Source organism: Suricata suricatta, chromosome 3, assembly GCF_006229205.1.
Source record: "Suricata suricatta isolate VVHF042 chromosome 3, meerkat_22Aug2017_6uvM2_HiC, whole genome shotgun sequence".
Taxonomy (NCBI): Eukaryota; Metazoa; Chordata; class Mammalia; order Carnivora; family Herpestidae; genus Suricata; species Suricata suricatta.
The window spans coordinates 171,785,886-171,800,817 of NC_043702.1; the positions used below are offsets into that span (position 1 = coordinate 171,785,886).

At 55.4% G+C, this 14,932-nt stretch overlaps 1 protein-coding gene across 1 annotated transcript; it reads right to left on the bottom strand.

Annotated features, from left to right (window-relative positions):
- Nucleotides 1–11,877: 11,877 nt before the first annotated feature.
- ACKR1 (atypical chemokine receptor 1 (Duffy blood group)) lies at nt 11,878–14,913 on the bottom strand. The gene is made up of 2 exons (XM_029935849.1): nt 13,310–14,913; nt 11,878–12,898 (listed from the first exon to the last, which is right to left on the bottom strand). The coding sequence occupies exons 1-2, from the start codon at nt 13,859–13,861 to the stop codon at nt 11,927–11,929; spliced, it is 1,524 nt and encodes a 507-aa protein (XP_029791709.1). The 5' UTR covers nt 13,862–14,913; the 3' UTR covers nt 11,878–11,926.
- Between the last annotated feature and the right edge of the window lie 19 nt (nt 14,914–14,932).

Sequence of the window (14,932 nt, forward strand, 5' to 3'; positions counted from 1 at the left end):
CCTGGGTGCTGCCAAGCTGTCCTACCCACCACGGGACACACTGGGGGCTCGGGGCCTGTGGGCTGCGGGTGAGAAGGAAAGGGAGATGAGCAAAATCTCTCCGTGACAACCTGAAGGTGGCAACAATCACATCTACTTGAAAATTGCCTGAGAATAAACTGCATTTTCTTGTGTGGCTATGCAAACACATGCAAATGTATGTAAATGTGCGACCCTCCTAACTACTTTCTCCATCTGGATGTGGCCCCTGCTGGGAGGCCAGAAGGACGTGGGCTCTAAGAGATGGAGTCTGTCCAGCTCTCCCTGTGGGCTGAGGGGGTGGCTGGAGAAACAGCTCCTTTGTTCTGCAGGCCACCTTTCCCCCTTCTCTAGCTGCGGTTTGGGGAGGGGGCAGGGCACCCTGGCTCCTGTGCCTTGATTCAGCTGGATCTGACCTGGACAGCATGGGTTTTCTGTTCCCTGTCCCCTTCCTCGTCCCCAGCCCAGCCTGTGAGGTGATAACACAGTGGCACTATTATAGTCCTGCATAGATCCGCGAGAGGATCACAAGGACCCAAGGACCAGGGAAGCCTCCACGTCCCTGAGGCTCAGCCGTCCCTCAGAGGGCTGAGCCCGATTCACTTCTAGGTCCCTCCCAGAAGCTCAGATCTGAATGTCTGGAATCTCTGATGGAAAATATAGCCTCAAGGCTGCGCGGCCATGACTCACCGCCAGCTGAATGCAAGGGAAGGGAGCGCACACATCGAAGTCATTCTGGAACACAGGCCTGGGTTTGAGTCTTATATTCTTCTGGTTCCTAACAATTCATACTTGGACAAATGCCTCATGTCTGATTAAAGGGACCCATCTTTGCCTTTTTGGTACTTAACCTCTTGAACTGCATACGTGCATTAATAGACACAACAGAGGATTCAAATGCAGACTTTGTGCCCAGCCCTGGGCTAGGCTTTAGCAACTGAGAGAAAAGGAAGTCCTGGACTCTGTCCTTAAGACATCTAGCCTGGGGGACGCAACATGCAAGGACAGAGGTACAAGAACACAGGGCGAAAACGACTGTGCTGGAGATGCTTTGAGAGCACAGAGCAGGTGCAGGGGACACAAGGCACCGCTGCAGGTGAGGGGACACCGAGCAAGTCTGGGAGAACAAGTAGGCATTGGCCAGACAAAGGGGAGGTGCAGAGAGCTTTCCCGGCCAGCGCAGCGGCCCAGGCAAAGGAACAGAGGCCTGGCAGAAGGCGGCTTGCTTTGAGGAACAGGTTGTCATGCATCGTGTCTGGACCTCAGGTGATGGGCGAGCCCGGAGAGGCAGGTCTGAGGGTCGGTAGGGAGCGCCAGACAGGCCATGCTAAGGCCTGGCTTTACTCTGGGATGATGGGAAGCCAGTGACTCTCAGAGGACGTATGAGGACAGATCAGCATGTTTCCAGAATCCTTCTGGCTGCAGGTGGAGTTGTGTGGCTGAGCCAGGCCGGAGCCTGCGAGGCCCATCCGGGAGCCTGGAAGTGCTGCCCCGCCCCCTCGACCCAGAGACGTGGATCTGTGCGATCCCAGCCGCCATCCTGCTCCGCGGCACCGCTGTGAGGTGGGGAAATGCTAGCCTGAGCCCCCACCCCCCGCCCTCTGCTCCTTTTCCCATTCAATTCCTTCTTCCTCCTCAGCTGCCTGATTGTCTTCTATGACCTTTGATCTCCTTGCGGCAATATTTCTGATAAATGACCTTGCACTTCCGGTCTGTTATTTAATTCATGGCCCATTCTTAGAGGAATTCTGTATTAAAAGAGCAACCCAGGGTGAGGGCAATGTTTGCCGACCAGAGGCAGATTCCAGTGGCAGGCATTTCAGGAATCGGTGGAGGGGCGATGGGTAGCCGAGAGTGGGCTACAGACCCTCCCGCAGCTCCCACCCCAGCTCAGACCACAGGGTGGGGTTGCCTCCTGCGGCCCTGAGACGGGGCTCTGGGGTTGGGTCTGCGTCCCCCAAACGCAGATAAGGCCTGGCCCCTGGGAAGAGGCAGCATGGCCTCTGCATTAAGGGCACAGGGCCCAGACACAGAGCAGAAGCTGGAGCCTGCGTGTGGCTGTGCGCGCACGCACACACACACGCACGCACGCACACGTATAAGTGTGCCTGCCTGCCCCGTGTCTGTGGTGCGCAGCCTGAGACCCTTGTACCGCGTGATGCTCTGTGGTCTCTTTGCTACCTAGAGGAAGAGATGCTTCCTGTGGCTCCTGGCAAGCCCCTTGGCAAGCCCTGGACACTCAGTCCTGCAGGATCCCACACTCACCTCTCACCTGACCTCCTGACGGGTTCCCACAGCGGCCTTCCTAGGGGCCTCGCTCTGCCGGAGCAGAGAAGGACAGAAAGAGAGAAAGGTTGTGCTCCCCGTCACGCTGCCCTCAGACTTGTGCCCTGGGGGGGACACTTGAGGAAGGTCTATACCTCTGGGGCTGAGGAGACCAGGGAAGGAGTAGGAATGTGGGTTTTTTTTCTTAGCTTATCCAAAGCATGGGAGCTCAGCTTGGGCGGGGCCTGCCCCCAGTGCATGGTAAGCCCTGAATGTTGAAGTAGAGTATGGAAGGCAAGGAGACTGGAGAAGGGAAAGGTTCAGGGAGCCAGGGATCCTGTTAAAGTGTAGTTCCTGGGGGGGCCTGGGGGGCTCAGTTGGTTAAGCATCCAACTCTTGATTTCGGCTCAGGTCATGATCTCGCAGTTTGTGAGTTCAAGCCCCACATCGGGCTCTGTACTGACAGCACAGAGCCTGCTTGGGATTCTCTCCCTCTCTCTGCCACCCCCCAAAATAAACAAATAAACTTAAAAAAATAGAGTGCATGGGGTGCCTGGGTGGCTCAGTTGGTTAAGCATCTGACTTCAGCTTGGGTCATGATCTTACGGTTCATGAGTTTGAGCCCCGTGTCGGGCTCTGTACTGATGGCTCGGAGCCTGGAGCTGCTTCAGATTCTGTGTATCCCTCTCTCTCTGCTCCTGCCCTGCTCATTTTCTCTCTCACTCTGTTTCTGTCTCTCATTCTCAAAAGTAAATAAACATTGAAGAAATATATTAAAAAATAAAGTGCAGTTTCTGATTAAGCAGCAGTCCTAGGGTGGGGCTGAGAGTCTGTATTTCCTGTGAACTCCCAGGTCACCCCAAAACTGTGATCTGTAACCCATATTTTAGTGGCAAGGGTGCAGACTATGTGGCGTTAGTCTATCTCCAAATTGCAGGGGAAGCTCAGTGCCTGCCTAGCAGACAAGTTCTCCCCACAAGGAGCCTCCGAAGGATGCTGTATTCCAAGGGACCGAAGCCATAGGCGGCCCTGTGTGATGAGCTGGAATACGGTCATTTTAGGGCCCGTGGGGCGAGGTCCAGTATAGTAAACAGCATGGCGGAAGCTTCGCTGCCCTTTGGCAGTCCAGAAGCATTTTAGGCTCCGCCCTAAATAATACGGTACTGGTACTGCAGCCAAAGCCAGCCCAAGTCCAGCAAAGTGCCTGCACCAGAGCCCATTATCACGCTCGCTGGCCCAGCCTCTCTTTTTTAAAGGAGCCCTTCCTTGGGGCTTCCTGTTACACTGTCTCTGGCACATTCTGTTAGCCTTTTGGTCCCAGGGCTGAGTGGAGACGCAGGAACGGAGCCGGAGGGAGGGCGCCCGTCAGTGGAGCTGGTGGACCACTGCCTTTTCAGGAATTTACGTTCAGGGGGAGGGGATGGCCCAGAAGGACACTTTCCTAGCTGCCTGCAGGGCAGACTCTCCTTTAATACTAATTGTGGCACTTTTCGTCCTCGCCGGAACTCATTTTACAACGTCCACATCTGGCAGCTGTTTCATCTTTAAGTCAGATCTGTGAGCCAGGCAGGACTGGCATTGTGACCTGCTTCTTCTCAAGCGGGAAAAACGAAGCTCTGAAGGATGAGTGGCTGAGCTTGGAACCCACGACCCCGCTGTCCCAGCTCCGCCCACTGCTCCCTCCGAACTTTCCCAGGGAACAGGGAGGACCTTGGAATCCCTGGCCAATGGCTGGGCGTGCTGCGGAGCTGTCTGCTCCGGTTAGTGGAGGGTCTCTGAATGAAGATCATCCAGGAGCATCTGGGTGGCTCAGCCGGTTAAGTGTCCAGCTCTTGATTCTGGCTCAGGTCATAATCTCATGGTTTGTGCGTTCAAACCAGGCATTGGGCTCTGGACCGACAGTGCAGGGCTTGCTTGGGATTCTCTCTCTCTCTCTCTCTTTCTGTCTCTCTCTCTCTTCATCCTTTGCCCCTCCTCTGCTTGTGCTCTCTCTCTCTCTCTCTCAAAATAAATAAATAAGTTTTACTTTATTTTCTAATTTTTAAATGTTTATTTCTGAGAAAGAGCGAAATATAGTGTGTGAGCAGGGGAGGAGTGAGAGAGAAGGAGACACAATCCAAAGCAGGCTCCAGGCTCTGAGCTGCCAGCATAGAGCCAATGCAGGGCTCGAACCCATGAACAGTGAGATCAGACTGAGCCACCCAGGCGCCCCTGAATAATCTTAAAAGATAAAACATCCAAACATGGCAACAAGGGGCAGGGAGCAAGTAATTGATAAGCACTTCCTTCGTTCTAAGTTCTACTTAGTTCTAAGCTCTATTTCTTTCTAGGGAAGAACTTTCTAAAATCTGTATTTCGCTTCTCTGCTTTTCTTCAAAGTGCCTCTTCCTCCTCATAGAGCAGACGTCAGCTAAGAATTCAGGGCCCAACGGGGGTCTGGAGAGAATGGGGAGCTGAAGTGACAACTTCTGACCACTAGAGGGACCCCAGGCACCAGCTACAGTTTTTTGCAGCAATCGGTGCCTGGAATGGTACCCACCTCCTGGAAAGATTCAGGTCAGGCACATAACCTGGTTAAGAATCCCTTCATTGTTCTACAGACCAGGTTCCGAAGAGACCAAAGTATCCCAGTTCTGAACCAGAGGACTTTAATTCAAGGATCCAAGCAAAGAGATTAAAATCATCACAAGGCGGATCCCAGCCACCAGAATCAAAGAGCATGCATCTTGGTCTAGCTCTTTCATTTAACCTATCATCATGGGATTTTCACGGAACCAAATATTCTGGTTCAGAGTATCTCGAATCGAGTCAAGGACTACTGAATGCCTCCCCCAGCAATTCTGATGCACTGCCCATTTGGGGGAAAACTGCCCCTCCGGTTCCGGCTCTGTCCCAATGCATGGGACATCCCTCCACTGTGTTTGAAGATTCATTGCTGTTCAGCCTCTCCCTGAATCCTTTCTGGAACCGTGAACGCATAACTCAAATCAGATCTGTCCTCTTATTCTCTCGCACCGTACCAGCTCTGTTCTGTAACCGCACTGGACACACGTACGATGGGTCTGTGTGTGGCGGGCCTCATCTCTGCCTCTCACGTGTGCTTCTAAACCCCACAAGCCAAGCTCAAATATGCTCACCGTTGTAAAACAAAAGCACAGAGCAGTGCAGTGTGTGTGTGTGTGTGTGTGTGTGTGTGTGTGTGTGTGTGTTATTTATAGTAATGGAATGTCACAGCTGTAATCCACTTGTGGAAAGCCTTTCTGATTCTTCAGTCAAAATCGACGTGGGTCACTTCTCCCCATCCAGTTGTTCCTAGCTCTAAGTCTGCAGTTGCACGCTGGCCTAAGGCTCATTTCACAGGGCAGTCATTCAGCCATATGAAGATAGCTTGTGTTTTCTACATTTTCCCAGAGTCGGGGTCCCACCCACCTCTCCTGCTCCTGCAGCCCCTCCATCGAGAAGTAACTTGATCTCCACATTGCCGCCATTTTAACCACTCCCTTTTATTTTTTAAAGTTTATTTATTTATTTTGAGAGAGAGAGAATGGGAGCAGGAGAGGGGCAGAGAGAGAGAGAGAGGAAGAAGTGAGAGAATCCTAAGCAGGCTCACCACCAGCGAGCCCACAAGCACAGAACCCAGTGCAGCGCCGGAATCCACCAAGGGCGAGATCATGACCTGAGCTGAAACCAGGAGTGAGATGCTTAGTGGCTGAGCCACCCAGGCGCCTCCACTCCCCTCTAAAGAGCTCCGCGTGGTTAGTGTGGCCCAGGCGGAGCCTCTCTTCCAAGTCTCGCCCGGGCAGGGCCGGGGGTGCGGCAGAGCGCCCTGCCTTGTCCTGTGCACTGCGGTTCTCAGTGCCGCGGGAGTCTGCAACGCTTTTTGGCCGCCACACACACTACTGAATCATCTTTAGCCTGTGGCCAAGGAAGCCTCTAAGGGTTTTTTGGTTGTTGTTGTTTTCTCTTTGTTTTTTTAATATAAACTTCTGTCGAGCTGGGTCTCTTCCACCTTGTTTTTGCGCAATTGATTTTTTTTTAAACACAGTTTTTTCTTAATTTCTATTAAATTGTACTTAATCTCTGTGGGTTCTGCTATCCCAGTGGCCTTCCCTGCAACCCACTCACACTCCCAGAGATTGCCAGGGACCGCCCTCTGTCAGTCGATCAGGAAGGTGGAGTGCGTGGCTCGTCCTGGAGACTGAAGGAGTGCATGTAGGGAGGAGGCACAGGAAATGCTTTTGGAGCCTCTGGGCTGCTAGCACAGACCGTCCACCCCTCCTCACCCCTCTGTCAGGTCATCGACAGAAAAGGGCCAACGGATTTGTGAAGTGCTCTCTTTCCCAGCTCTCCACACCCATTCCCTGTCCTCTGGATAATTGCCCTTCCTGCACAGGCTCCCACAATCCACCGCCCCCACCACATAAGGGTATATAAGGGAAAATGTCCTTCATTCTTGAATCTTCTCTGCATCTGTCCATACACAGTGTTCCCGGCATGACTGTGAGGCAGGACCACACGCTGATGAGGGGCTTTGGGATTTGCTAAGGGTCTTTGGCTGTGAAATAGAAGCCTGAACTAAGCGGTCGAGGTGACCAAGGCCTTGTGGGGTTTCTGTGTGTCCTAGGGTCCAGACACGTTTAGGATTATTAAGGAGAGGGCTGGGAAAGCCTGAGAACCAAAGAAGGAAGGGGAAAGGAAGGGACGAGATGGGTCCGGGGAGACGTGGATGTCTAGAATTGTGAGTCATTTCTATGTCTGCTGGTACCTCTCTCAGGGTCGTGAACTTAGTAGGCATCAGTAATACATCCTTTAAATAAAATGCGTCCCCCACCCTTAAATGCCTTAAAGAGTTAACCAGACTAAACGCTCTGAGTTGTAGAGAGAATGCATTGCCACAGTGGAGGGGGGGCTATCAGAGGTGAAAGAAGGAGCCAGAGATCCGGAAGGCAATGGGGGGCAGAGGGAGCCGGGCTGGAACTGAAGCGGAGAAGAAGGAATGATAAGGAACAAGCATCAGGGAGGCCAAAAGGTCTCTGATGTCCACAAAGAGTGTGGGCTCCCTCCCGGAGTGTGATCAAATCCAAGGAGGTGGCTGGACCCCAAATTTGATTCCGAGCCAGTGGAAGACTGCCTCCTTGAACCCGGGGGCTCCTCTGGGGACTCACTTTCCCTCAGGTGAGTATGAAGGATGACAGGCCGCCCGCCTCGCCCTTGCTGCCAAAGCTGCACGGTCCCAAAGGAGAGCAGGCATCACCCCAACCTGAGGCTCAGGGACTGTGGTGGGTCCCCTGGCTGCCACCGGCCCAAAGTTGACAGAGAAAACAGGTTCCCAGGCCAGAAAGCTTGCCTGACAATCCTCCAATCTCTTCAGCCCCCAGACCCGGCAGTGGGAGGGATGCCCCGGGGGGTGGGGTTCTGAGAGGAGCTGGGTGGGGGTGGGGGGCTCTGGCGAGGGTCTCCTTGTTCCTTTTTCAAAGGAGCTCCTAAATCCTCCAGGCTGGGACCCCACCCTTGGTTCCTATGAAGTTAATTAATTCACATATTTAGCTCAGCTCTGTGTTCCAGTCACAACGGAGAAAAAGCTCCTGCACTCTTGACACCTGCTTTTATGTGGTGGGGGGAGGGGAAGACCAGCAAACAAATGAGGAGAAGGGACAATCACAGCATATGACACACACTGCACTGGGAACATCCCAGAGAATTGGTGGAGAATGAGTGGGTGCGTGGGGTTCCATCTCCCTGCATGTCAGGAAAGGTCAGTCTAGGAAGGGAGATATTTGCACTGAGAGCCCAAGGAGGACAAGGGACCAGTCATGGAAAGTGCACAGGGAAGAACAGTCCAGGAGAAGAAAGGTCCTCGTGTGCAAAGCTCAGAATAGAAACGGGATTTGCCCATTCAAGGAACAGACCATTCTTTAGGTCACCAGGCCTCGAGCTTGGGGACCAAGGGGGAGACGAAGCCACGGTCCATCACGGAAGTCCTGCTCGTGTGAAAGCACAGAGTTAAACCCCAAGGGCAGTGAGGAAGGACTCCAGGCCAAACTGTGGGTGTAGCATCCTATTTTCCTAGAGAGAGATTTGGTGACTGTCATCGGGGTTCCCAAGTGACCTATGATTCCCCCTTCTCCGAGCACTAATGACACCCGACTTCAAGGGAGAGGAGAAGGCCCAGGGTCCTTCAGAAAGATGCAGTCTGCAGTCACACGTAGTGCATTATTCTGCCAGGATACAGGAAACTACTCAGGACAAAGTACAAACCATAAGTCTTGAGGAGGACAAGGTGGGGGCCTTGGAACATAATCCGGGAATCTTAGGGAATAGTGGGCAACATGAAGTGACCCCCCCCAAATACGGCACAAAGAAAAACAAAGAAACGTGGAGAGACACGTTAGTGTTGGGACAGTTGGGGTGCCCATGCCACAAAACCCAGCTCCCAAGCACCTGCGCGGTGAATTAGACACGTTTAAGAATTGTGAGGACTTCTTCCTCTCGTTTATACAAACGTGTCTAGAAGGTTTCCTAAATCTAAGTGTTTCGCAAAGACGGCTGAAATCCCCTCCTACTGTGCCCCTAAGCCAGTTTGGCCAGGGGCTCTCTGTCCTGGTGATCCCCTCTTTCCCACACTAGGTAGGCACGCATCTGAGACGAGGCCCCGCCCACTTTTTCTGACCTCACGTCTCAGCCGGCCCCCGCCACCTGCGTGCCCCGCATCCCTCCCGCCCAAATCACCCCGAAGATGTGCAGATTCAATGTGGAAGGACTTGAATTTGTTAATTAACCTGAACAGCCACATTCGTCTGCAAGGTGCATTACTGCTAATTAAAGCTGAGTTTCTCCTTGTGCCCAGGCGGCGGCTGCTGTTGTCAGAATAATTAGATAGCATAGGACAGTTTTCATGCAGATCCCTGGTAGTTAGAGCTGGCCAGGAATTGGGTTTGAAATCCCAGGGAAGTTTTCCATCAGAATTCTTCCACGGCTGCCCCTGAGGGAAGGTGGTGATGGGGCTGTGGGGTGGGGCATAGGGGTGAGGACAGGTGTGTGTTTATGACATCCTCTGGGAGGGGCGCCAGCCCGGACTAGGTGAACAGGTGGGCATCCCTGCGAGCCTCAGTGTTCCTTCCTGAGTCAGTGCGGGCGGGCCCTCCCCAGGGCCTGTCGTGCTCCCAGAGCTCGCTCCCTGCCCTCATCTTTCTGAGAGGCTTGTTCCGTTAGCCGGGAGTCTCCGCCAACCCCAAGATTAAATTCTGAAGGGTTCTAAGGAAACAGGATCTGAGAGGGTGCTGAAAAGATCCCACATTCAGACCGTTTGGGGGAGGCTGGTGGCATGCAGTGGGTTAAATGGTCTGGGGTGTCAGGGCCCCAGGAAAGCCTTGAAGAAATGGCCAAGGCCGGGATTAAGCTCACAGAAGGAGCATCCCAGTGCATTAGGCAGTGCCGGGAAGGGCCGCCCAGAAGGACTGGGTTGGGATGGGCAGGAGATAAGTGCGGGGAGGCGGCTCCAACCTTCTAGACTTCTTATCGGCCACCGGCTTCTGCCTCCGCCTTCGCTTGGTGAGGGAGGTGATAGGGGGGCGGGCTGGGTTTCTCTCCAGCCTGACCCAGCTGGAGCAATTTCTGTCTAGAGGCCGGGCTGGGGCTGGAGTGCACAGGCCCCGGGTGCTTAAATAGCCCTCACGTGCATCAGGTTGACCCTGGAAGGCTCAGCGAGGGAAAACACCCTCCCCTGCCCCTCAACTAGGTCAGCCTGGCATCCAGGGCGCCAGGGGGGGCCAGGTGATGTCCGGTGGGAGGAGAGAGGGCAGGGCTGGTGGGTTCCGAGGAGCCGCTGCAAAGGGGGTAAGAGAGAAAACCCTGTGAGGCCTTGACCAACGGTGGTTGGAAGCCTTATTATAACTTGGGTTTGTAAATTCTCTCGCTTTCCTGCATTTTTCTCCTCTCTCCTTTCTGTCTCAGAACGTCTCCCAGGGCTCCACCAGGCCCTAAGACCCGCCTTTCAATTTAGGATGCACCAATCAGCAGCTACCCTGGTGGTTGCTAGGAGACAGGAGGTGGGGAGGGGGATTTCGAGGCTTTGTCACGCACCCACCCAGGAAAATTCCGGAGCCTCTCAGCCGCCTGCCCAGGATGTTCTAGCTCCTGCCTGCTCCTCTCCTGCGCTTTCCTATTTATCTCGGAGCCCGAGGAGTCAGGCAGAAACGCTGTAGGGGAAAAGCCAGGTTAGCAAGCATCTTTAGAGAACGGAAAGGCGGTATCCAGATTCAGACAGATGGAAGGTACCCTCTTAAGTTTCCCTAGCTTTGACTTGGGTTGGAGTGAGCAACTCATGTTTGTGTGTGGCATCTTGGGTAGAGGGTGACTTTGTTGGGGGCAGAAGTGGTTCCCCTTACACAGAGAGGCTTATCCATTGTCCTTCCAATCTATGCCCAACCTTGGAGGAAAAAAGCCTCCAGGACCAGGATCATGCAGCCAGGGGGTCGGGGTACAGCTGGGGAAGAGGCCCTAGGGCATGGGGGTCTGGTGTGGGGGGTGGAGGGGAAGACTTGTGGGGCGAGAAAGGTTTATTTCAGGAGCCTGGTGTTTGAAAGGGAAATTTGGGGGATTCTAAGCAGAAGATGAGTCAGATCAGGTCCCTCCCCTCGAAGTGCCTCAACCTTCTGGACTTCTTGATTTTTCTTTCCCTCTACGCATCCCACACAGAGAAGACTCAGCACAGAAGCTGGGGGGAAAGAAAACTCATTTGGGCAAGGAGTGAGTCATAAATCCAGATTCCACATCCTGAAAGCGAGGACGGAGAGTGGGGCAAAGCGGAGGGAGGCTCCGAGAGAGGTCGGAGGTGGCGCACACGTGTGTCCAGTGTGGACACTGATGGGCAGGCAAGCCGCACACGGACGGCTGGTATTCCATGCATGCACCCAGCGTGGCCGTTGGTCCCAACATATGGAGACAGACAGGTGCATACACACACACACACACACACACACACACACACACAGGGGTTAGGGTCCTGCCGAGAAATAAGCCTCAGAGAGCTGACTCCTAGGGAGTGGCCTGGGAATTATCTTGATATGTTCCTGGACTAAGTGAGGTCCCCCAGGATGCCTCTCTCCTCCCTGCCCTCCCCCATCTCTAAGCCAAGCCCACAGGTGTCAGTGACACAGAAGGCAGAGAGGAAGGCTGGACACGCCAGACAGGGCGGGAGTCACGTTCTCCACTCATCTTCACTCTTCTCTGCTCTTCCGTCTCTGGTTCCTATGGTTTCTATTCCTGTTTTATCTGCTTTCTGTAGCGGCTTCTCTTCCTTCCTCATCTTCTAAGCCATCTCTTCGAGGTTTTCAGGTGTAGCTGCTCCCCTCATACTCTCTTTCCCTTTGAGACGGCAGTAACCCCCCACCTCTAGAGACAACATCTGTGCGCCCCGAGGATGTCTGCACACCATTCTCCTTCTTCCCAGGCCAGCTCGAGAAGCAGACACTGGCAGCAAAGTCTGGCGTGAAATCTCTCTCTCTCTCTCTCTCTCTCTCTCTCTCTCTCTCTCTCTCTCTCCATCCTCCTTCCTCTCCTCTCCATCTCCAGATAAAACAAGAAACCACCAGCTTCACAAAAGAAGCGTAGACTTTAATTCAGGTGGACAGGCGTGAAGAGGCTAGGACTTGCCTCCCAGGGGGTCCAGATGAGAAGGCTGTCTTGCCGAGAGAGGCAGGGAGGGCGGGGGCGTGCGGGTGGTCTGGTGGTAGGACAGGGCCAGGAGCAGGGGTGTGGCCGCACAGTGCAGTATAGCCAGGGCCTCTGCCAGGTGCAACAGCAGGTCCAGAGCCTGCTGGGCAAGACATGTCCACAGAACCACAGACTTGGACCTCACAAGAAAGTCCACTCCCAGAGCCACCCCATGAGGCCACCAGAAAACAAACCAGACCCACAGGACACTAGCCTGGGGACCTGGACACCTGCCCAAAGCTTTCGTCAGTGCCTTGGCTCCCAACAGGCCCAGTGGCAACAAGGTGAAGATCGTAAAGCAGGCGGCCACATGCAAGAGTAGCAGAAACCTGGGGCTTTTGTTGAACGTCAGGGAGCAGAGTCCACGGGAAGTGTCACTGGCCAGTGTGACGGGCAACCCCAGGAGAAGAGCCGCTCCCCAGAGTCCCACAGGGAGCCAGAGGGTGATGCCTGGGACGTGGCCCGCACCCAGTTTGGGGCCCAGGCAGGCATGGCACCCGATGAGCAGAGCCTGGGCAAAGGCTGAGCTGTACCAGAGCAGGTGAGCCAGGTGGCACAGGGCCGTGCTCTGGACACCGTTCAGCCCCGGCGCCAGGATGGGCACCACGGCACTGAAGAGGGTGCTGCCCACGGCCAGCTGGATGAGAACCGGCCTCCCGGGGCAGACCCGCCAGTGGAAGAGAGGTCTGAGGAGCGCCAAGAGAACAGCGCCCCCCGCAAGGATGCCCAGGACACTGGCGAGGACGAAGAAGGGCAGCGAGGAGTCATCCAGCAGGGCGCAGGAGCGGCAGGGGGCAGCAGCTTCCACATTGCTGATGTTATAGTCCATGTCGTAGGAGTCATTGAACTCAGCCCAAATATCGTCTTCAAAGGAGAACTTAGTAGAGTCCTCATCCGCCACCTGGAGGACATCCCCAAAGGGGACAATCAGATCATCTGCTCACCGCACGGAAGAGTCCCCGGGAATGAGGGCAGGGAGAGGGGCAGGGGGAGGGGAGGGGGGGGAGACAGCGGGAGAGGACAGCACAGGGAGGCCCTGGGAGGGAGGAGCAGGGGAGGGGACCGGACAGGACTTGCAAGAGCCGGACAGTGTCAGGGTGAGGGCACCAGGGACCTGGCTGGAAATGGGGAGGTCACTAAGGACAATGATGGGGGCACCTAGGAGACCAGAGTGAGAACGAGAAAAGGGAAAAAGAGGGAAGGGTAAGAGATGGGGAGAGAAGGAAAGGCGTGTGAGGACCACCAAGAAACAGACAGAAAGAGGGGAGAGGACAAGAGGCGGGGGGGCGGCAGGCCTGGCGCCCACACTCACCGGGTGCTGCAGACAGTTCCCCATGGCACTGCCAGGCTCGCGCGCGCAGAGGCAGGGGCTGGGAACGTCCTGCCGGTGACTGTGGCTCCAAGATAAGTGCCAGGGGCTAATGAAGGCCATCAGTTCTGGGCAGGGCCGTGGGACAGGCGGCGGGGGGAGCGGGGAATTCAGGAAGCCTTTGCCCCACGCCCACTGCCTGCCTGGGCCGCGGGCCTGCGGGGGGCACCAGCCCAGGCTTCCTGTTTTGAGGTTGGATTCCACTAGTGGGGACCCGCATGACCTGCACTTAGGAAAGGAAAAGGGTGGCAACCAGATAGCGGGTATTTTCCCAAAGGTGGAAAGGGAGGCTGAGGAGCCAGGGGGCTTTCCAGCAAGGACGGATCCTTCAGGCACCAGGAAGGAAGAGGGGCCAGGGGTTATGTGTAAGCCAGAGGGGAGAGGCTGCTGGGAAAGTGGAGGGAAAGGGCGCACGATGACTCTCACTGATTCTCCAGCCCCTTGAACTAGATCCAAAGGAAACGTAGCTCCAGGGCAACACGTTTGGGGGGGCATGTTAGTGAGGCCCGGGGTTGGATCCTGGGGGCGCTCACAGCCTGAGGGTCAGTGTGTGTGGCTGCGCGCTGGGCGCAGTGTGCACAGATCTGAGTGCTGGGCGTTACGCAGGTGTTTGGCCGGTCCGATGGGGGTTGGGGAAGGGCTGGGGGGGCAGCTACCTACCCAGCTTGCATAATGAAGCTGCTTCAGGGAGGAACTGGGTGTCCATCTAGCCACCTATGGGCGCAGGGAATGAGTTTTCCATATCGAGCACCACACACGGTGTGACAAGTCAGAGCAGCCTCCGGGGGACAATGGGACAGCAGAGTTTGAAGTGTTGCCTATGGGGTAATCTCATTCATGTTTCTGTTGGGGACCATAAAGGCCCTGGAGCCGCTCCACTGGCCTGGCATCCTACCAACGGGAAGCTCCTCACACGGCTGGGGTCTTCCGTGTCTCTCAGGCTCGTGGAGAGACAGCATCCACTCTGCAGACCCACCACTCCCGAGCCAAGGCCGCTGCTCCCCCCAGCCCTTCCCCCTCCGCTGCTTCTCCAGGTGTCTGCATGTGACTCTCTCTGCTGTGGGGAAAGGGCCAGCCCCGACAGGGGGCAGGGTGAGTCACGGAGAATCGGAGTCAGAGGACGAGATAGACGAGCCGGTTAGGGGAACACTTTCATTCCAAGAGAGCATGGGGTGTTTTAACCCCAGTTCCACCAAGGAGCTCTTCCTCATCCATACTGGGGTGCGAGAGGCCAGAGGAGAGACGCGCAGACACATGGTGGGGGTCCCTTACACAGATGGGGCCCTGTCCTGCCAGGACGCCAGCTCGTTTCAGCGTCAGCGTGGGCGGGTTAGACAGCGGTTCTGGCGGGGGGCGGGGGGGGGGGCGCCTGTCCGGCAGGGGGCTTGATGGTGCCTCTGCCTCCACGTTCCCCTCCTCCGGCACCGCCTGGAGCGCCCAGTGCCCCACCCCAAACCCTCTGGAGAGCAGGGACCCAGCCAAAGGGGGTGAAGGCCCTTCTCTCCCTTGGAGAGTTCTGTTGTCTCCGTCGGAGAGGCCCCTCGGGAGAGCGGCACGGCAGGTGCA

Excerpts from the sequence above, each read along its gene's own strand:
- ACKR1 (XM_029935849.1), bottom strand. The coding sequence starts at position 13,861 with ATGCCCCCCCAAACGTGTTGCCCTGGAGCTACGTTTCCTTTGGATCTA. Across the intron at positions 12,899-13,309 it reads GGAACTGTCTGCAGCACCCG|GTGGCGGATGAGGACTCTAC; the intron begins GTGAGTGTGGGC and ends GATGTCCTCCAG.